Source organism: Eretmochelys imbricata, chromosome 6 (assembly GCF_965152235.1).
Source record: "Eretmochelys imbricata isolate rEreImb1 chromosome 6, rEreImb1.hap1, whole genome shotgun sequence".
Taxonomy (NCBI): domain Eukaryota; kingdom Metazoa; phylum Chordata; order Testudines; family Cheloniidae; genus Eretmochelys; species Eretmochelys imbricata.
In genome coordinates this window covers 49,628,018-49,651,525 of record NC_135577.1, presented here as the reverse complement: position 1 = coordinate 49,651,525, position 23,508 = coordinate 49,628,018, and the positions used below count along the sequence as shown (strand labels likewise).

Genomic DNA, 23,508 nt, shown 5'->3' with positions numbered 1-23,508 from the left:
TATTGTTCTTTTTATAAAAGAGTTAAAATACAATTAAATATTTGAAATGGAAATATGTAGTAAAACAGATTTTTAATATATAAAAGAGGTTATTTGTAGCCAAATTGTTGATACCCAAGATATAAATCACACAGGAAAAAATGATACATTGTTATAATTGCTATGGTTCTTCAAGATGATTTCAAGCATGGATCCCCATTATAGGTGATAAATGGAACCACAGCACAGAAGCTTGAAACTTTTTGTAAATCAGTGTATTTTGCAACTGTGTTCATTCCCTGCCTGTGTACTTACATCCCCAACTAAGGGTGTATAATGCAGTGCAGCCATAAGCAACACTCATTTCCTTCTACTGTATCAAGAATTTGTTGTAAAGAACTATGAGCCAGTAATCTCCAAGAACCACAATTACTTTGGTGAGTAACAATTCTTTCTTCTTCAAGCATAGTCTGCATGGATCCCTGTAGTTCCCTTACGAGGTAGATTTGAAGAAAAGTACATTAATAAAGATTCCAGAATGTCTCTGTTGAACAGAGAATTTGATCTAGAGGCCAAGTCCTGAGAATAATGCTACACAAATACATGGATGGACTCCCAAGTAGCATCTTTTCATATCTCAACAAAAGAGACGTTTTGGATACATGCGGATGAATTTGCCTTGAATGTGATGGAATGTACTCTTAACACCTCTTGGTACCAGAATCCTCACTAGTTCATAATGAGAAAATATACAGCCTTACTTGGATGGTGTCTGAGTGGAGATAGGAATCTGATCCTGTTACTGGCACAAGAGTTCTAGAAGATTGTTCAGGAGACTAGAGAATCTGCTGCCAGATCTAACAGGTTGGACTACCAAAAATTTAATACTTTGGTTCTGAGCAGCACTTTGGATCAGTTTTGTCTGATCTTCTTCAACACCTTCCAGTCCAGGGTAATTGAAGGGAATGTACAGAAAAATATTTAGCTCCTTCCCAAGAAGAATGTATCTGTTAGATACCCCAGATATGACCAACATCTCCATCTGAGAGGTTCTGAGAATGAGGGCTATTGTCTCTTTAAGGGGTCAGTTTTGCTGGGTGCTGTATTTTCTGCTGAGATTACCCACTAGGACACTATCTTTTCCTGGAAAGTGGAAAACTGTGGGTGTGATACAAAGATGGACACCCTTATTCCCAAACTTTATGGCTTCCTGTTATAGAAGTGGCAAGTACATAGTTTGCTCTTGGCAGCAGCTTGCTATAGAATATACTGCGGTCACATTGTCCATTAAAATGAGAAGAGAGTTGTCCTTCAATGAGGGTGGAAATGTCCTGTAGGCCAGACAGACTACTCTCAATCCAAGGACATTTATGTGGAGGTAGGTCTGCTCCCCTGTCCAGAAGCTTTGAATTGTGGGCTGACCCCTATGAGCTCCTTATCCTAGTCCCAAAGCATTGGTTACCAACACAACAGAATGTGGAGTTTGAAGTGGATGCCATTGCAAGCAAGTATTGGTTTCATCCACCACAACAGAAAAAACATGTCACCCATTGATCCAGGGTGAGGCTGAAATACTGGCTATACACAGTCATTTCTGCAATAATCTCAGGTGGAATCTGACCTACCTACATTTGAGAACCTATGAGACTTAACAGCCTGAGAAATAATCTGACAGTTGTGTGAGGAGTTGATTGGAACTCAAGTATTATTTATCATGTGGTTTTGTGGGAGGTACGTGGTCATGATCTGGAGTCAGAACAGTCCCAATTAACTTCACTTCTTATGTCAGGATGAAAATGGACTTTTTGAGGTTGATTCTTAGGCCCAATAATTGGAATATCTGGCAGAGTGTCCTGAAAGCAGATTAGAGAAAGCAGTCTTCTCAGCCAGTCCTAAAGATATAGGTACTGTCCCCAGTCCTCTCCAGTGGGCTGCCAGACACTTGGTGCTCAATTCAGCAAGATACTTAAGCACATGTCTATTGGAGTTAATGTGACAACTCAGGTGCTTAAAGTTAGGCATGTGCTTAAGTACCTTTCTTAATCAGGGCCTTGATGAGTACTGGTTAGGCTGTGGAGAGTGTAAATTGCAAAATGTGATACTGGCAATATTAGTCTCCCTCAGAATCTGAGGTATTTCCCATAAACAGTGCAAATCATAATATGGAAACTCACACCTTATACACTGAGAACCATGAACCAATGCTGTGGCCAAAAAGAAAGAATTATAGATACCAGTGTCACTATGTGGAACATCAGCCATCTGATGTATTTGTTCACACATCTGAGACCCGTATATGATTTTGGGATGTAACTCCCCTTTTATTTTGTATATTCAAAAGTAATGAGTCTTTTAAAAGCTCAGAGACCCCCTGCTATAGATCCCATTTGGAGGAGTGCCCTTTCTTGTAACACAGACCTCTGAAAGGGGATTGAGAAGCAGGATGAGGGGGCAACAATAGAGAATAGGAATGGATGAAATAATGCTTTTTTATTATCTCCAGGACCTGTTCTGCTGAGGTAATGCCACTTCACACCATAAGAAGACAGAAAGTTGATAACCAAAAAGGAACAAGGAAAGAAAAATGTCCACAAAAACAGATTGACATGAGATTCTTAAACAAACCCCTCAAATGTGGAAGTTGGTACTGTATGCTGATAAAGCCAGGTCTACTAAGATGGCCTTTTTTGGGGTAGGATTTGTTCTGATGGTGAGGTGACTGCTTATGTGCAAGCTCCTACTCCAAGTATTGCCTGAAAGAACACTATGTCCCATATCTGACAATGGAGGTGTGTCATTCGGCAAACATAGTACAGGGGGTCAAAGATCTGAAAGTGGCTTGGAGTCTTTAAGGTGGTACAATGAGTGTTCCACCTTGCCATTGAACAATTCAAGCTGCTCAAAGGGTGGCCTGTATCCTTCTTGGTAAACCAGAGGATATGAGTCATAAGTACTAGTGCATGGTTACCAAAGTAACCACTGCCCTTCACTGCAGTACCACAGCATCACAGGTGTCCTGTAGGCTATGTTTCTTCACTTGCTCATCCTCAGGAATCACAGATTTTACCTATACCTTCTAAGCCTCTTCTAATAAGTTCTTTTGTGCAAGGATTGTGTTTGTTCTGTATTTATACAGTGCAAGCACAATGGAGTCCTAGTCCATGTCTAGGGCTCAAAGGCAGTACAGTACAGTAAGAATAATAATAATAGTAATAATAATGAGCACACGTCTGTCCTAGGCTTGGAAGTCATATTTGGATAATAATGCTTGCTATTCAGGTTTCTCCATTTGCAATCTGACTGAAGAAGGTATCTTCTAGGCGATCTAGCCACAGGGTCAGACTGACTTGAACTGTCCTTAGTTGCAGACATGGGTGGGGAGCTGAGGACATGGTGAGTGTTAAAAATATTTAAATCCTTTCAAAGAAACCTGGTAACATTGACCAACTCTCTTAGATATATTGGGTTTTGAGTAGCGGGTCTGCCAGAGATACGGAATAACTTAATTAACTGGGAAGGCTATGGTGCCAAAGCAATTTTGACTGAAGAATGACAGAAAGTGGAGACAACGTCTTGTAGATCCAAACTTCAGCCAGTCTCCCACAGTGTTTCTGGAAATTCATTATATCATTCAGGATATGGTACACATGACACTTAAAAAGGGGATGCAGGAGAGCTTTTCTAGTTTGGGTCCATGGAAGAAGACAATGACAAAACCAGTGGTAAGGATAATGCAGACAGGGCTATGCTGAGAAAATTCAACCTGATGCCTGGGAAAAAGGAGCAGTCAGTGCCAGTATACTTGGTACTACGGGCTGATCTACTGACACTCGAGAGCCTGATAGCAAGGTAATTGAGGCCATCAGAATAGACAACACTATGACACCAGATGTTGAGAGAGAATGCCAACAAAAAAGGACCTTGATATCAAGACACCAGGCACAGAGGGGCACGGTGCAGAAGCACTGAGCAATGGGAGACCCTACCTCAAAGAGCCTGACAGTGAGAGGCCTACTAGGGCCTATCAGTAGCCATATTATACTATCATTTAAAAAATTCTAAGAAAAAAAAGCTACCTTCCCAGAAGTGGATTAATAGGTGTAGCAGCAGTCATGGCTGATTTCTTTTCTGCTGCCTACAGTAGTCAGAAGGAAATGAGTAGCAGCTGGCCCTGCAGTTCCCTCAAGAAAGGAAGAAAAAAGATAGGTAGGTTGTCTGCATTACCCCAATAGATACTGCTTTCCAGAAAGTTTCAAACTGTCAAACATGCCATGTCCTGTACATCCCATATGGATGGAATCTAGCCAGTAAAGAATATATGCTGGATAATATTTAATTGCTGTCAGGTATTTTGAAATAAAAACTTAAATGAAGGATGGCCCAAGGGTTAAGGTACTACCTTAGGGCTTGGAAGACTCTGGTTCAATTTCTTGGTTCACAACAGCCTTCCTGTGTGACATTTGGCAAGTCATTTAGTCTCCCTGTGCCTCAGTTCCCACCTGTACAATGGAGGTAATAGTATATTGATTTCAATGGGAGTTAGGCACCACAGTGCTTTTGAAAATCTCACTAGGCACCTAAAGATGCAGATAAGTCCATTTAAATAGATAGATACATACATTTTAAAAGCTGGCCCTTAGAGATCTATAACTTGTTAAAGGATGTGCATGTGTCCGACAAAAAAGTTTAGATCAGAGAACAGAGTGCTCTTTAACCCACCACAAATGGTGCCCCAAAAGTTATTGCTGATACATATGCCACTGGGCTTCTAGGATTATCACATTATAATCACTGAGTGTGATACAAAGGAAGCGTATTTTCTCATTGAAGTAATTAACAGTCTCATCAGTTGTCCACTTTCTTCCCCACTTTACCTTTCCCTTCGCCCTCCATTCCCCTCCCCCAACCAGTGTAGTTGTGGTATAGTGGGATTGATCAGTGGGTGGACTAGCATAATTAAAAACACTGTGGAGCTGTTCTATTTCTGGGTAGGTTTCATGTATGTAATCATACCTAAAGTGCATGGGGTAATTATGATAAAATAAGGATAGTTAACTTTGTGCCCATTTTCTGTGTATGTTCCGTTTTCCAAAAGGAACGTTAGGTGGGGGTGGGCAGTACCACAAGGAGCCACCTTTTCCTTTCTTTCCTCCTCCCTTGCCATGTTTTTTCTCTCCTCCATGACATGTGGGAGGGTGAAGAGTGTGTGTGTAGAGGTTGGAGCATACTGGGATTACACTTAGTTCTTGCGGTACCACTCTGAGGCACTTCCCCCTGTGTAACTGCAGGTAGATTAAAACTGGAACACAAGGAAATTCATGTATCGTGTTCTCTTGGACCAGTACTTCCCTTTTTTTCTCCATTACATTTTTAAATATGAAACTTGCTCGACCTTTCCCCGATCACCCATGCCTCCTTCTTGCGTCCCCTCACATTTTACCTCCCAACATAGCTGACACTTCCTCAGGATACAGGACCTATTTTACATCTTGCATAAGGGCCACTTTATCACAGTCTAAATCACAATGTATGTCATCTGATTTTATGGCGTATGAGATGATCTGATCACATCCATGTAGCTGAGGAGAGGATTGATCTTGTTCCCTTAAAATTATACAGTTCTGTAAAATGTGCAGGATCTAGTGAAATCCTAACAAGTCTCTGATTGTAAAAGGAATAAGGACCAAATTCTGAAAGCAGTGGGAAATTAGCTAGAATTAAATTGCAGGATTAGTCACATCTGACAAGCACCTCAGAATTATAGGCCAGACACTAATATTTGTCACATTATACATCAGTATAAATCCAGAGTAACACTGTGGGCCAGATTTTCAAAAGCTCTCAGCTTACTAAATGTCTGTCTGGGAACGGATAGAAGATGATCATTTTTGAAAATCTGTCCCCATGTCTTCAATGTATTGCACTTCTTTTGTTCTACTCTTCTAATTTTTCTCCCTATCTCTCTTTCCACACACACATATACACAGTCTTTTCCTTTCACAGAACTATTTTCATTACTCTACTTTGAACTATTGTATTGTTCAATATATATCTATTACAGTTCCATTTGGATCTTGCACTATTGTATTGCTCAATATATTTCTGTTACAGTTCCATTTGGATCTCTGAGAGATATACTTCAATACTAAACTACGTGACATGATCATATGGCAGACAAACAGACAACCGTACTGTGTGATATTATTACCATGGGGTTTTGTGTACTTCTGCTCCCCCTTTTCTTTAATTTGTTCCTTTCTTTCACAGGGAATAAACAATAATACTGAAAAAGAAAGTTGTTTTAAAAGTTAGCTTAACATCTCTGAATTTTTCTTTTTGAATCTCTTAACACAGTAAGAGGTTGTTTTCTTCCTATTCTTAGATAATGATTTTAGTAATAATATAAGGCCTGATCCAAAGCCCTATGAACTCAATGCAAAGATTCCCACTGAATTCCATGTTCTTTGAATCAGGCCCATAAAGAATCATTTAATCCTGCAATCCTTACCCAGGCAAATGCCTGCATACTTAAACACAAATTTTCCTCAGTAAGGAGCTCAAGAACTAGCTTCTTAATAACATTAACAAAACTGTAAAGCATAACAATTATCTAAAATGTATATAACATTTGTACATAAATGTATATGAGTTTATGGAGATAAATGATATGAGTAAACCATGTAAGGCTTATATAACTAAATGTTCTGGGTCGCTTTATTACATTTGAGTTGTAAAATAGCTAAATAGTTAATACAGTAGCTATAGTATTGACTGTATTTTCCTCAAGTTAAAGAGCTTGCATTATGTGAAGGCTTTTTATTGTTTGTTTATAAATAAAAAGTCTAAAATAGCAACAAAGCTGAAAACCATTTTAAATGAAAAAACAAAAGAGAGAAAGTTTATACATGTCTTCCATTTATCTAATTTTTCCACCAGGGAAATCTTATTATCTATGTTCATTCAATGTATGATGAACTAAATCTTACATTATCCACCTGAAAATGTACACTAAACTTTTAAAAATACACCTCACATGCAACTGTATGTCCAGCACCTCATATGTAACTCTATTTAAAATACAAACATCAAACAATATACAATTTAATAAACAATATTACCTACATGTATGGAACAAAGTAATGTGATGCTGTTTTGTTTGGAAAGTCATTTAAGCAAAGTTATACTGATCACAAGGTGCAGAATTGCCTCACTAGAGAAACCACAAAGAAACTAAAACTAGTTGAAAAAAACCGAATAGAATTGTATGAGGTCTATACAACAACAATTAGCAGCAGGTGTGATCTAACTGGATCTTAGAGGAGAATTATATACAGAGTGAGATTATTAACTAAATTGCAAACAAACACCTAATAATCACTTTGAATATGTTTTCTTTGAGACCTTCCCACGGTCCATGTTTGAACTAGTAATGAATTTTTAATTGGGGGAGGGAGGCAATTTTTCTACTGGGGGCTCCGCCTCCTGAGTAGGTATTTATTGCTCTACAAATTGTAACTTCCTTCTTGCACTAGACTAACAGCTTCAGTTGTAAATCATTGATGTATGTTAAAAGAAACATAGTGTGTACCCTAGAGTATGCAGATCACTGTGCTTGGAGTAGATGAATCAGACCAGTAGTGGAACTAAATTGTAGATCACTCAATATTAAAACAGCATCACTACATGAGTGCAATGGGTGTTTGTAACATTTATTACCATCTAACAATTTCAGAACCCATTTACTTGCTTAGAGATTTGTTTAATATTTAGGTTTATATATTATTTAAACAGAATTGATAATATAAGGCAGTGTTAGTCATAATACATCACTTATCTGTGTATATACATATAGTTATATATGTACATATAGTTCAGTAATTCTTCTATGGTAGTGAATTGGAAATATATTCTGTTATTAGATTGAAGCACACTACTACTAACATAATCAGCCTCAAACACTTTACATAGTGACTTGGTAGGAGAAATATTATCTGAATGACATTTACATGTAAGAGCATTTAGAAATATTTTGCTAACAAGATCAAGGATAAAAAATAACCGACACTTAACGTGTTCCACTTAAAATCACACATTTCAAGTGAATTAATAGCTCATTACAGGTTGTAATTCTAATTTAGCTGCACGCTGTCTCAAGCCTATTCTCTCCCTCCACATTAAGTAATAGACTCAAACTGCTCTCTGATTATCACTCTGGGGCTACAAGGAGCTTTGGGGGCATAATTAAAAATATTTCCAGAAAGAATCTGTAGACCACATCTGACGTCCCACCCTCTATTAGAATTAGACCACATCAAAGGGACCTTTTTTGTTTTCAGAAATGGTCACCAGACAACGTACAATATACAAGAGTGGGCTTATGTTTTATTGTATAGATGTCTGACTAGAGCAAAACGACTTAAGGTTGCTTGCTATTCAATGTTGCACCAAGTGAGACAAGGTAGCTATAGCCCTTTGATATTTCACTGGAGGTCGTATTCATTTCATTTGAAAGGGAACCATTAATGACAGACCTATAAGTGTTCTCTTCCCTAATAAATAGAATACACATCGTTTGGGAAGCATGTCTGTGTTAGATGCCCAAGGCGGAAAGATTTGTAGATGATGGTGCTAATTATAAAAATGGTAACCATAATGTGATCAAGATGGAAGCAATTTGAGCAAAAGTCCACCCACTAGTCTTTTTGGTTTACTATTGTAGGAGGGAAGAAGTATCTTGGGTTTTTTTTCCCCCCAGAGTACTAATGAAAAACTACCTAGAAATCTAAAACTGTAAATTTTCAATTTCACATCTTTATGGGGATCCAACAATCGTAGAGATCACCCTGACTTTAGCTATGAAGAGACTTACCTAATATTTCTAAATAATCATTATTTTTGTCCTTCTATATCCGTCTGCTTATATATCTTCAAACTATTTTCCTCCTCATCTTAGTACCTAGGTGCTATTTTGTGCAGTAATTTGTGGGTGATAAAGAATTCATAAAACCTAATGTACTATTCTCCTTCAGGGAAAGCTTGTTTCAGGGAGGACTTTTGTTTGTTAGTCTCTAAGATGCCACAAGTACTCCTTTTCTTTTTGTTTCAGTGTTAGCTGAAGGATTTGGCCATTACGTAATGATCTTATTTAAAAAAAAGTTTAGTGCCTTGTGTGTTTATAGGTTCATATTTTTCATTAGCTATTATAGTTTAATCAAGTTTTTACTAAATAAACTGTACCTACATAATTGCATGCATGTGGCATTGCAAAAAAAAACAACACAAAAGAATTAATTATACAAACATTTATCAGTTCTCAGATCAAACTCTCCTTGTGAGGCTGGGACATAACTTATGGGAAAAAAGAGGGAGGATGGTACTGGTGGAGAAGGGTGCTTGTTCGTTCTGTATGTATTTCCTTGAATTCCAGACAACTAAAGGATGGAAAGCCTTTTAGCGTTGGAGGGCTACTAAGTTTTAAGTTTCAAAGTAGCAGCCGTGTTAGTCTGTATCCGCAAAAAGAAAAGGAGGACTTGTAGTCTCTAAGGTGCCACAAATCCTCCTTTTCTTTTTAAGTTTTAAGCATATCTAAAAGGGAATCGCTTTCTAGATCACTTTGCCCGCCTGCCATTCCTTTTAGAAAAAGATCGTTTCCCTTCGGTGATTTTTCCGTCCAGTAAAAGCTTATTTTCTTCTATATTGCTTTAAGAAACTCTTCTTTTTTTCCGTAGGAAAGCCTTATTTTATATATTTCCTCGTAACCGACAGTGAATAAAAAATCATATTGGTCAAGGTCAAACGGTCGAATTTTGACTTGGCTCCCTTCAAAGGCGCATTTGTGTGGCCTTCAGCCGCATTAATACTAACTAATACTCAAACACTTCCAGGAAACTTTTAATTATTGACGGTTTCATATGAAAATCTAATAGACGAGCATCTTTTGAGTAACACACCTGGGCAGCATAATGTTTTTGTAGAAGTTGGATAACCTTTTGCGTTCCATTTTTATGTATAGGTAACTCCGCTAGACGAGACAAAAAGCTGATAAAGATGTGTGAAGCTGCAGACCTAACTGTTACGCCTGATGTAATTTACCGGACAACAACAAATAATAAGTTAAGGGGGAAAGATTAAAACCAATGTCTTGCAAATATATGCACGAATATATATACTTTCTCTGTAGCTGGGCGCACTTCGCATGAGTGAATTTAGAAATTTGTCAGCCTTAAAGCCATCCAAATATTGCATATTAGCAACCGTTAAATGATTGATTTACTAATAACTGTTTTCTTTCAGCATTCAGGACAAAGGGAAGAAAGACGTTTAAGTCACTAAAGACTGACAGTGAAATCCTTTAATACGTATTTTCCCTTCAGCCACCCGAGCAGCCAGTGTCTGAACCCCTTTTATTATGCTCCCTTTTTAAAATGTGCATTTGTAAAAGCTACTTCCCCAAGTTGTTTTAGTTGGACATCAGTCATCCCAGCGGTCATGTGTTGTGATTTGCGATAGGAAGTAGCCAGGGAGAAGTGACAGACCCCAGGGATGAGCGCCTCACCGCATAATTTTCAGACGCATAATTGTTCTATTTTGGATCTTTCAAAGCAGGGGGAAACCAAGGCAGAAGCAGCTCTCTGCCCCTCAGCTGGGTTGCTGCTGCTGCCTCCCCCCTCTCTCTGTGATGCGGTTATCCGCAAGAAGCCACCGTGTGTGTGTGTGTCTCTCTCTCTCTCTCTGTGTGATGCTGTGTAATTTTATCCAGGCTGCACTCTGGGAGTTCACACAAGACTGATACCTTTGCCTCCCCGCTTTGTATCAATTGGTCGCAGATCAGGCTATTGTTGCAGGAAGCTTCCTTTATTTCAATGCTCCGTCGATCAACGAATTTTCCCCACAGTCTCTTCCTGAAATTCAGTGGGTCTCTCGCTCTCTCTCTCTCTCTCTCATGCGTGCAGTCTGTCTAGCTGGAGACCCAAGGAGAACTCTGATCACTGCAGCTCCATCTAATCCAAACAGCTGGGACGCCTCGGTGGCCTCTGCCCGTGTTTTATTGATTTAAGTAGCTCTAAGACAGATACAAGGGACAGATCGAGGCAGATAAAAACTTGCCAATGCTTCACGATTTGAATCAGTGTGCGCTTTGCAACTTTGAAGGGCTGCTAGCAAGACTTCTTTAATGGGACCCCTGGTGTCATCTGCGCCAAGCCTTGATCTCCCCAGCAGACTAAGGGCTGCGGCCATCATGCCACAATGGTTATAATTTGGATCTTGCTGCTGAGTTTGTTGCAGGAATCTTGGTCCCAAGGGCTGGCTGCGGAGGTGCCCAAGGTACCTTACTGTGCCAAAGGCCAGACGTGTGACCCAAGGCTGCGCAGAGATGCTGGGGGGCGCGGCGGGGTCTATGAGCATCTCGGGGGAGCACCCAGGCGCAGGAAGCTCTACTGTGCCACTAAGTATCACCTCCAGATCCACTCCAATGGGAAAATCAACGGCACCCTGGAGAAAAACAGCGTCTTCAGTAAGTACTGTGCATGCCTGTCCCCTGCCCATTTCCTCCTCTATTAGCTTTGCAGGGTGGCTTTCAATTACTATTCGCTCTGACCCATTGAATTGTCCTTCAGGTCTAACCTTAGAAACCAAGGCGATTAACGAGCTTGGGGCTGTTTAGAGTGAAGTGACAGTGAAACAGACACACGGGGGGCCAGATTCCGACACCCTTGCTCTGAACGGCGTCTTACTCTCGGAATATCCTAATTGAGTTCAATAGGATTGCTTGAGGAATAAGGTGCTACCCCAGGGGAATTAGGGTGGCAGAATCTGCTCCTTTATTATTAGGATTTTTTTTCCAGATTCAAATTCAGCAAGATTTTGCCCTGATCTGCTTGCAAAGCTGGAATTTCTTTGCAGCACACATTTGTCCCTCCCAGATAACACTGGCAGAAACAACCAATTCCGAAGCTGCTAATAACCGTAAGAGTAATACACTTCTTCTGTCCAAGAGTTCCTAGGTTTGGATTTTGTTGGATCTTTAATACTACCCAACAAAGGGCATCTCTCTCCTTCCCCCTGCCCTTTTCATGCAGCGTATTCTCCAAACTCCTCTGCCCACATGCAAGGCACAGACGGGAGAAATACAGATGTGGACCCGACCCAGTGAAGTCAATGGCAGAATTATGGCTGAGATCAATGGGAGTCGGATCTGGTCCTCCTTTTTCTCCAGAATCGGCGCACTTATTAATAACTAGTTAATTTTAAACCAGCTTCCAGAATTACACCCACACCCACCCACGGAATTGCTCAGCGGCTTGTGCTAAAAGCGAATGAGACAAAGGGAAAGAAATGTACCCCCATACCCCCCGACTTCCAAAAAGTCAAAACAAAATTGTTTTTTCAAGTTGCCTCTGATTTGGCGATAGGAGGGGGCCTACTGACCAAAGCATCTGAGTGTGTGTGTGGGGGGAGGGGGTTTAAATCTGTTCTCTTGCCCCAGATTTCTCCATGCTCTGAACAAGCAGCTCAGGTCTAAGATGCAGCAACTTGTGTCCCAAGCCCCCTGTGATTTGTACACCTTCTTTACAGACACACCCCACCCAGGCTGAGTCCGCCTGGTTGTAGCATTAAGTGTAGGAAGCAGCTTTTGTGTGTCCAGAAGGGGGATAAACCAGGATCGAGGCAACGGCTACCTGCACTCAGCTGTCACTTTGTCTAACCCTCTTTGCTACAGTTGCAGGCATCTCTCCTCACATTTCCTTTCAAAGCTCCCTCGCAGCTCCCTGTCACCAAGCTAGGACCAGTGCTGACTCCTGAGGAGCCTGCAGACCATCCAATGGCTTTCTTCAGTCTCAACCCGGGTTTCGGATTAGTTCTCCCCCCTCACTCCGTGTGCTGTCTCCCCGCCCCCAGTCTTCTTGTTCGTCTCCTCCTGGGGGGGATGTGAGGTGGTATAGACTAAATGACTTTTACCCCCCTTGGCAATGTGCGGGGAATCAGCGGTAATTGAGATGAAACGGGATATGTCAAGAGCAAAGGGCTGTGAGTGAGAGAGAGCAGGAAAAATCGGGATGTTCAAATACTTTTCTTAGCGGGCCAGTGGAGCTACTGCAGCCGGTATGTGGATTCGGGGTCTCATGAAGATGCTTTGGGGAGGAAACAACTTTCTTCTCACAGCGGAACCTTAAATCCCCGGAGATCCGGGACTTTCCTTTCTTCCCACTCCCCGGGATAGGAAGTGCAGCATTATTTCTGTGTAAAGCATCCCACGCTGGGTGTCTGGAGCCCAGGATGCTCCTCCGGGGAAACCTACGCCCTTGCTCTGCTTAGCGCGCAGAGACCGGGAGACCTCCGAGATCTGGCTCAAGTGCACAGAGGAAAACCACGATTTCCTAGAGAAAAAACCCTCTGGTTATCAAAGACTTTTAGGAGGCATTCTTCCGAGCTCAGTCGACGGCAAAACGACGGGTGATTCAAAACAGCTGTACGTATTTGTCGAGATTGAGGTCAGACCAAGAATTGAACTCCGCGAAATAGGAAGGCTGAGCACTGTGTGTGTTTTCTAATTGTCAAAAGACGCTCCTGGGTTTACATCCGGCTTCTAGATCGTTACAGAGAGTACTGAGCTTTGACACCAGAATTGCTGAACTGGGAGCTTCCAAAAGCAAGATATAAGTTTGCACGTGTATCACAACAGCACCTACTACCGCCTCGTCCCTTACACGAGTTCTATGATAGTTTGCACCTAGCATCCTTTGGCGGGATGTAAACCCTTTGGGAGGCTGTCTGGGCTTCTCCCCCCCCCCTTGTCTAGTGCATTAGACACGATCTTCTAAGGGCTGAAATATCTCCTCCCTTATTTTCATACTGTCCTTGTTTCAAGCACTACGTCAACTTTCTAAATGACAAGTTCCTTTCATGATTATATACGTGGTTCTAAGATGCAGCCGTCTTACTCCATTTTACCCTCTGGAGACCTCAGAAAGAGCATTGTCCTGAAGTGGGTAGCTTTGTGACTGGTTTCAGTAAGTCAAGCGCTGTGGTATCCCTCAGAAAAGCATTAAAGGGGATTTAAACTTTTTATACATATACGTATAGGATTAGGTGAACCTGCAGTTCAATGTCAGATCTTTCCTTTTTAAAAATAGTTGAAGCTCAATCAAACAAGTAGGAATTTACTATCAGTTTCCAACGATTCCCATCTCATTAGTTTTTCTTTGTATTGTCTAATTATGTTAGTCTTGTTTTATGTACATGACTACAGTATAACTTCTTGAGTGTATAAGTTATAAGTGCAAACTCATATTCTGGAGGTAAGTAGCTATTCGGATGTATTTCAGAAAATTACATATGAAGGGGAACAACCCATCTCTCCTCTGTTTCTAGGTATTCTAGAGATAACTGCAGTTGATGTTGGAGTCGTTGCCATCAAAGGGTTGTTCTCTGGCAGCTACCTGGCCATGAACAAAAGGGGAAGACTTTATGCTTCAGTAAGTTTTATTTTAAGACAGTGGCACCTTAACTATTGTACTGAAATGGAAACGTTCTATTTGGGTGTCAGTAATTTTCATGGGGATGCGGGGAAGAAGCACTATTATCTTGAGTGGACAAGGTTTATCTGCTATGAATAAATGCTTATAGAAAAAAAAGATTGATAGCACCTTTCTGCTACAGCATTTAAAGTGCTAAGTATTCTAACTTTTCTTGTTGCCTGGACAGCCAAAGAAACAAAAATAATTTATTTGGCAAAGGCTAAGATTCTCTTGACAAGTTTTTGGGTTATACAAAATTAAGCAAGAAAATACACCAGAAACAAATATGATATCAATATATATTCACAATGGCCCAAATTAATATATTAAATATATCTTTGACAGCAGGAGTAGGTGTAAATGTCAGATGGAAGGGAGTCAAAAACTAGAAAACCCTTCATTGATGTTAATGGGACCGTTTCTCTTACAGAGTACAAAATTGGGCCCCAAGCATATGTAAGAGAACTCAAGCTGGGGTCAGAAGACAGAGATATAGCAGGAAAAGCAACTACAAAAAGTGATAAGAAGGTGTAAGTTAAAGTAAGCCCCTCAAACCATTACTTTAACCTTACACTTTCCTCCAGACTTTTAGGGTGAAATCCAGGCTCTAGTGAAGTCAATGGGAGTTTGCCAGTGACTTCAGTTTGGCCAGAACATCACCCTTGGTGTAAAATACCTCAACTTCGATTCCTTTACACTCACTTAGGTACAAAGAACTATTTACCAACATGTAACTTACACCACTTCATGATCCATCAGCTTTGAATTTGGTCCAATGTCTTTGACTGAATCTCTGGCAATCTTGAGATCAAACTATTATTATGTAGCAACTAGACTGTATGGTTTCCCCAGGAATCCTGAGATATGAAAGCAGATTTTAAAAGAAAAAAATGTGCAGGGTAAAATATAGCTACCTGGAACTTGCTTTCCTCACCTAGTTATTACATGTAATTCTATTGATTTGAGCAATATGATACGTTTAAGCTAGGAGAGCTTTTCCATGTCCATGCAGCCTACATAACGCAATTACCATCAAAAGAGAGGAGTTCTCAACTAACTTAATATATTTATGTATTTCCCTCTACCACCTCAAGAGTATTTTCTGGTGAATGTTTACAGCATGCTTTCTGTAGTGTCCACTGGGGCTTTATAAAGGGATTGTGCGTAAGGATGATGGTTCTTTGTTGGTATAGTGGATTTGTGTCACAAGTAGCTTCACCAAAGAAAAACCGTTGGAGTGGAATGTACCCCTTCTTGGCTCTATGTCACAGCAGAAACAGGGCTAGCCCTGTGCTCCCACCTAGAGGTATTGATTGAGCACCCCTTTTCTAGCATGGTGTTCTTCCACCAACTCAGAAAAGCAGTCCATCCCAAATGAATGAAAGATATTAAAGTAAATTCTTACTTTTCCTTGTTCAGATTAGATATTTTTCCCCACGCGGTATTTAAATGATGCTAACAGACTCCTAAGGAAAAAAGGTTAATCTCTTATGATGGAGAGAAGCCACAGAAGGTGGCTGAGAGGCCTTCCCTCCTGGATTTCTCCCTTCAGTGTGAGAAAGGCAATCAAGCCACTTTGTGGCTGCCCCATGTTGGTCTCAGCTCCAGCGGGAATGGAATCAGCTGCAAAAGTCTCCTTTGAATTGTGAAAAATTGTCTTTGCTACTCCTGGTAGAGTTCACAACTTCTTCTCTTCTATAGGAGAAGGGACCAGAGTGGGAAAAGCTATTGCATTCCCACTTCTCCTTTTCATAGGGCAAGTAACAGGCAACAATTCAGACCAGGAGAGGGCACACCATGGGCTTGTATACATGGGGAAATTGACTAGAATGATTCACAGTCTGGAACCAGTCCCTTGGGAGTGCCCCTTTAGTATACTGAACCCCAAGGGTTCACACAGTTCCACAGGGGCAGGCCCATGGCCTCCAAGACTGGGCTTTCAGTGCCATTGATTCCTGTCTCTCTCTGTGGCTCCCTGCAGTAAATCCAGACAGAGGCTTGTACTGTACCCCCTTCAAGACACAATGCTTCCAGTGAGTATTTGCAGTGGCAGCTTGTATAAAACAGAGTAACAATTTATTAGTCAGCTGGCACACAGAATCTGAAAGTCTTTAGGATAGTAAAGAGAGGCAAAGGTCCATCCTGGTCACACAGTCCATCCTGGTCAAACCAATGCAATTGGCCAGCTAAGCTGTTATGGACTCCCTTAGTGGCTCTGTCTCACTCCTTTTGACCTTAGTCCCAGGTAAGACCTGCCAAGTCCCTCCAAAACCCAACCCTTATCCCCATTGTTCTGTTCTGGGATAACTATTCCACTATAGCTATTCTGGAATAACTCCCTCTGTGGACACTCTGTTCCAAAATAAAAGTGACTTTATTCTGAAAGAATTACTCTGGAATAAAAGAGGAGAGGAAGAACAGAAGCAGAGAAAGAAAACTCTACCTATTGCTGCCCGCATCATTATGGTATCTGACAACCTCATATTCTTTCATGTGTTTATCTTCACAACATCCTTATGAGATAGGGCAGCAATAACATTACCATTTTACAGACGGCAAACTGAGACACAGAGAAACTTAGGGCCAGATTTTTAAAGGCATTTAGCTGTCCAAAGATGGAGATGCCTAGTGGAATATTCAGAATTTCACCAGGCACGTACCTTCATCTTCAGGCATGTAGATACCTTTAAAAATCTGGCCCTTAGTGACTTGCCCAAGGTCAGACAGGAAGTCTGTGGAGGGCCAGAGAATTGAACGTAAGTCTCTCAAGTCCCAAGCTAATGCTGTAACTACTGGAGAATTCTTCCTCTAAAGAAGAGGTTCTAGGGAAAAGTCAACAAAGAATGCTGTAGAGGTTCCTTTCTGCTTTTATGTTCTACAAATATTACCTGTTTAAGTTGAGAGAATGGCAAAGAAAAGAAGGGACTTTGCTTCTTAGCAATGTGGAGGATGTTCCTCCAAATCTAGCCTGAATGTTTAGGAGCTAAAACCCCAATACCAATTTCTATTGTCCACAGCAAGGCGAAGGCATTGACTCATGCGGGATTTCTCAAACCCCATTTTTATCCTTCGATAGAGGATAAAGCTAAAGGGACAAATCTCTGTGTCTCATGTAAAAAGTGAGCATACATTAAGTGAACAGCATGTATGGGATCTGACATACTGAACTTGTCACTGCTATAGTGAGGGAATGGCATGAAGGGGCATATTTGTCCCAGGAAGGATGTGTGTTTGTATAACTCTTTGTCATGTAAGAGGAGTTATATGTTTCAGAGGACCATTCAGGTTGAAGTGTACATACACCCAGGGGCGTCAAGTTATATGGGCCCATGGTGCCCGGGCTCCAGCAATATTCGGTGCCCGGCTCCACCAATGTTTGGGACCAGGTCTCTCCCCCAGCCCACCTGCCACCCCCACGCACCTCCCTCAAGTGTCTCCCAGACCCGACTTGCTGCCCCGGGCAACTCCCCTGGGTCCCAGAGCATCCCTGCCTCAAGCTGGTGGCTTCCCTCTGCAGCTCCACACTGCACTCCACTCTGCCGGCATCAACTGCCACCATAGAGTCCTAGTGCCCCCCCATCCCCTAGTGCCAGGGCAGGTTGACCCTGACCCTGCCCGTCCGCCTCGGACCCTTCCCTTTTCTGGTGGGACCCTCCACCAGCACAGGGACCCCTCCAACTGCAGTCACTGCTCCTGCCCTATGCTGGGCAAGGGACAGCCCCACCCCTCACCCCCAGTGAGGCTACAGTGAGGGGCAGCAGCAGGGGAGGAGGCACACATGTGATACCAGCTCCCCTCCCCCCTGGCACCCACCACAGGGCAGGCGAGGGGGCTTCCTGGACCTGAGAGGGGCCCTAGGAGCACGTGCAGTGACAGTGGTGCGAGGTGAGTGTGCTGACAGTGGGGGAGAGGGGGCCCCTCCCCCAGACCTCCGGGGAAAGGGCTGGGGGGAGTCCTCCTCTCTGACCGCAGTCCCAGGGCAGCCTGTCTGCATCCCAAACTCCTCATCCCCAGCCCCGTCCCTCCACAGAGCCCTCACCCCCCCAAACTCCATCCCTCTGTCCTAGCCCTGAGCTCCTCTCACACCCCAAATCCCTCATCACCAGCCGCACCCCAGAGCCCTCACATTTTTACATAATTAAAAATATATATATATTGGCTAACAAGGCAGGTGTGTGTGCGGGGGGACGGAACTTAGACCTGTTCTGGGCACCACCACCCCTGCACACACCTCCTTAACCTCAAACAGATATTAAGGAAGTTTAAAGGCAACTGTTACTTAGGACTCAGTTCATTGTAATAGTCCACAGGTGTATTGCATCTACCTATTAATATATAGTTCATCATCAAGATACACAGTTTTGTCTCTTTAATAGTTTCAAAATGTCCATAGTACATAAGCACCAGGAAATTAGAATTATATTTTCAGTGCACAGACATATAATTATAGGTCCAGAAATGCAAGCAAACTAATAATTTCATCTTGACTGAACAAATTGTAATGATATGCCTGAGTATTTCTACCCCACTTTCCATCTTCAAAGTGATTTTCAGGCATTAATTAATAAATCCTCATAATTCTTTGAGACAAATGTATTGTCCCTGTTTTCCAGATGGGAAAATTGAACTCAAGGGATTAGGCAATTTGCCCAAATCCCCTGTGAGTTAGTGACAATGCTGGGACTAGAATTCAGAAGGTCTGTTTCCCAGTTCCACGTTCAAACTGGGAACACAGACCTTCTGAACCTCTACAGCATTCTTTTATTATTATTAATGTGTATTGCCATAGTACCTTGAAGTCACCAAACAAGTATCAGGGCCCCACTGTGATGGATGTCATACACACAAGCACATAACAAATAGAGCACATAGAATCAAGAATATCAGGGTTGGAAGGGACCTCAGGAGGACATCTAGTCCAACCCACTGCTCAAAGCAGGACCAATCCCCAACTAACTCACCCCAGCCAGGGCTTTGTCAAACCTGACCTTAAAAACTTCGAAGGAAGGAGATTCCACCACCTCCCTAGGTAACCCATTCCAGTGCTTCACCACCGTCCTAGTGAAAAAGTTTTTCCTAATATCTAACCTAAACCTCCCCCACTGCAACTTGAGACCATTACTCCCTTGTTCTGTCGTCTGCTACCACTGAGAACAGATTAGATCCATCCTCTTTGAAACCCCCTTTCAGGTAGTTGAAAACAGCTAACAAATCCCCCCTCATTCTTCTCTTCCACAGACTAAACAATCCCAGTTCCCTCAACCTCTCCTCATAAGTCATGTGTTCTAGTCCCCCAATCATTTTTGTTGCCCTCCGCTGGACTCTCTCCAATTTTTCCACATCCTTCTTGTAGTGTGGGGCCCAAAACTGGACACAGTACTCCAGATGAGGCCTCACCGATGTCGAATAGTGGGGAATGATCACATCCCTCGATCTGCTGGCAATGCTTCTACTTATACAACCCAAAATGCAGTTAGCTTTCTTGGCAACAAGGGCACACTGTTGACTAATATCCAGCTTCTCGTCCACCTAGGTCCTTTTCTGCAGAACTGCTGCCTAGCCATTTGGTCCCTAGTCTGTAGCGGTGCATGGGAGTCTTCCGTCCTAAGTGCAGGACACTGCACTTGTCCTTGTTGAACCTCATCAGATTTCTTTTGGCCCAACCCTCTAATTTGTCTAGGGCCCTCTGTATCCTATCCCTACCCTCCAGCATATCTACCACTCCTCCCAGTTTAGTGTCATCTGCAAACTCGCTGAGGGTGCAATCCACGCCATCCTCCAGATCATTAATGAAGATATTGAACAAAACAGGCCCAAGGACCGATCCTTGGGGCACTCCACTTGATACCAGCTGCCAACTAGACATGGAGCCATTGATCACTACCCATTGAGACCGACAATCTAGCCAGCTTTCTCTCCACCTTATAGTCCATTCATCCAGCCCATACTACTTTAACTTGCTGGCAAGAATACTGTGGGAGACTCTGTCAAAAGCTTTGCTAAAGTCAAGGAACAACACGTCCACTGCTTTCCCCTCATCCACAGATCCAGTTATCTCATCATAGAGGGCAATTAGGTTAGTCAGGCATGACTTGCCCTTGGTGAATCCATGCTGACTGTTCCTGATCACTTTCCTCTCCTCTAAGTGCTTCAGAATTGATTCCTTGAGGACCTGCTCCATGATTTTTCCATGGACTGAGGTGAGGCTGACTGGCCTGTAGTTCCCAGGATCCTTCTTATTCCCTTTTTTAAAAATGGGCACTACGTTAGCCTTTTTCCAGTCATCCGGGACCTCCCCCGATCGCCATGAGTTTTCAAAGATAATGGCCAATGGCTCTGCAATCACATCCACCAACTCCTTTAGCACTCTCGGATGCAGTGCATCTGGCCCCATGTACTTGTGCTCGTCCAGCTTTTCTAAATAGTCCCGAACCACTTCTTTCTCCACAGAGGGCTGGTCCCCATGTTCCAAGTATCAGAAAAGAGACAACAGGTGGACACAATAAACAGATCTGGGGGAGCACAAGGTAATAGCAAGGTAGTTATGATTAGTGATAAATCAATAAAGATCATCTACAGAGGAAAAAAATCCATAGATATACACATATAGCAATTTAAAAAGTAACATAGTTTGAAGTATTGTCCCTTTCTATTGCAGGTTAGTTTGTGAATGTTTTTCACATATTAGTTTGTGAATTGCTAGATATTCTGATACTGTGAGACCTTGTTAATAGATAGAAAGGTAGATAGATGCTGTTATTCTGTTCTGAATCCCTCTTATACCATCCTTCTCTCATTCTAATCTCATGTTTCCTCTTCTATATGCTGCAGTTCTTTGTTTAATAATCAACTGACCCCTCTGTAAGTCCTGTTCCTGCACTAGTCAGGGTGCTCAACTATTGTCCATGCTGCCTTTCTGGAGCTGATGGTTGTTGTATTTGCTTTACAGGAAACTTACAATGCAGAGTGCGAGTTTGTGGAAAGGATCCATGAGTTGGGCTATAACACATACGCATCTCGCCTGTACCGGACAGTGCCCAATGGAGCCAACACCAAACGCAAAGCCAGTGCCGAGAGACTCTGGTATGTCTCCATCAATGGGAAAGGCCGACCCAGAAGGGGCTTTAAAACCCGCAGGACACAGAAATCCTCTCTCTTTCTGCCCAGGGTACTGGATAACAAAGATCATGAAATGGTCCGGCTATTTCACACAAATGTTAAATACAGAGAGAGTCTACTGAAGCCTCCGAGTAAGAATCAGAGAAGAAGGAGAGGACACTAATGAATTCCTTGGGGGGATTGGGGTGGGCACTGAAAGCAAAGAGTGTTCGAAGTGTGACTAGAAAACAAACAGCTGTGACTGTATGACATATCCGCAGGGACATTCTTGATACAATGTATATATAATTGGATGTCACATCAAACCTATTTACTTTTAGATATTTTAGAATTATTGCCTGTGCTAAAAACAAGTAACATAAATTGAGGTACACTCAAATGTCAATTAGATGGATGTAATAATTTTGTCAATGGCCTTTAACATTTTTCTTTTCCTTAATTTAATTTTTTTTCTAACTTACTTTAGGATGTTCTTCCAATGGGGTATTCCCCCAGTGAACCATTCTCTCCTATGAACATTTTACACCTGTTACCTGTTTCTTGAAAGAAAGCATAGCACTTTTATAATCCTTTCAATAGTTTCCCAGTACAGGACTATATTCAAGTTATAATGGAGTACAGAAATCTCAGAACTGGTTTATTTTGTAAGTTACATGTATTTATTTTTACCTTTGTTTTGACAAAGTCAGTATCATTCATTTTCTCTCCCCTGAAATTAACTTAACATGAAATTGTAAGATTACTTTGAATTGAAATATTTCAACAGTGCTACACATTGTTATGGTGTTCTAGAATTTGTTTAATTAAAACATGAGGTCATCTGATCTTGTTATTTAATGGTTTTCTATGAAGCTTGATAAAGGATAGAAGCTTTACTAATATAAAGGGTTGGAAGACCATATAAACCAGTTTTATTATACATTGAATCTTATTCATTGCTTTAAGACTAGAATATGATGTTAAAGTTGAGTCCAAATTTCCATTAGAAACCTCTCTTATAAGGGAATGGGAACTCAGGGTCTGCTACTGCTACCCCAAACACCTACTGAAGTCAATAACTCAACTGGGAGTTGTACCTTGGGAAAATTAGCCTTCAGGAGAGGATCCTTGATCAAACATTTTCTTTGACCTGTTTTCTATATAAAAATCTTAGTTCTGGGAGTTAATATAGTTTAACCAGTACAGCAAAATAATCAGTTTTGTTATGCAAAAACAGAATTAAGATGGCTTTTCTATTATTATTATTATTTAAAAATGCTTGTATTTTGAATAGAGATAGATCCAAGATGCAAAGTTCAAATCCAGATCTGGATCAGTGATCTTGGACTTTGGTTCAATCTCTTATAGAAATGGGGTCAGTTGCAATTTCTGATTTGAATCTGGAAGTGAACTTTTGCAAAGTTAAGTGTGTTTGTGTCATATTTTATTCTGAATTTATACCTAGTTTTGAAAAGTGGAACTTTGCATTCAGGTAATATGATCAGATTGACAGAGCAATATTCTGATTTAGAAGTGTCTGGTATGCATGGACAGTAATCTTATCAATCAGTATGTTGAAATTATGTTAGCATGGGAGTCAAGGTGATCAGCACCTTGGCAAATCAAGCCCACATATAGCACAGCTGAGTGCAAGAGACTGCAATGGATTCAGTACAACCAGTAAAATGGATTCAGGTATTCTTTTCTTTGAAAGTTGTTCAAACATGGGTTCAAACATTGTTCAAACTTAGATCCTAAACCTCTTCCCACTGAAGTTGATGGGAGTTTTGATTTCATTGAGAATTGTGGATACTCTGAAAGTCTGGCCCATTAAAATCAGTAAAGACACCAAAGCATTCATTTAACAAATCAGACTGTTCAGTAAATAAATATTAATAGGTGCTATTTTGGT

General features: G+C 41.5%; 1 protein-coding gene across 1 annotated transcript; it reads left to right on the top strand.

The window, feature by feature from the left end:
• The first annotated feature begins 11,226 nt into the window (after nt 1-11,226).
• On the top strand, nt 11,227-21,780 carry FGF3 (fibroblast growth factor 3). Its single transcript, XM_077819964.1, has 3 exons — nt 11,227-11,494; nt 14,353-14,456; nt 21,448-21,780. Exons 1-3 carry the CDS (start codon nt 11,227-11,229, stop codon nt 21,778-21,780), a joined length of 705 nt encoding a protein of 234 aa, XP_077676090.1.
• The last annotated feature ends 1,728 nt before the right edge of the window (nt 21,781-23,508 follow it).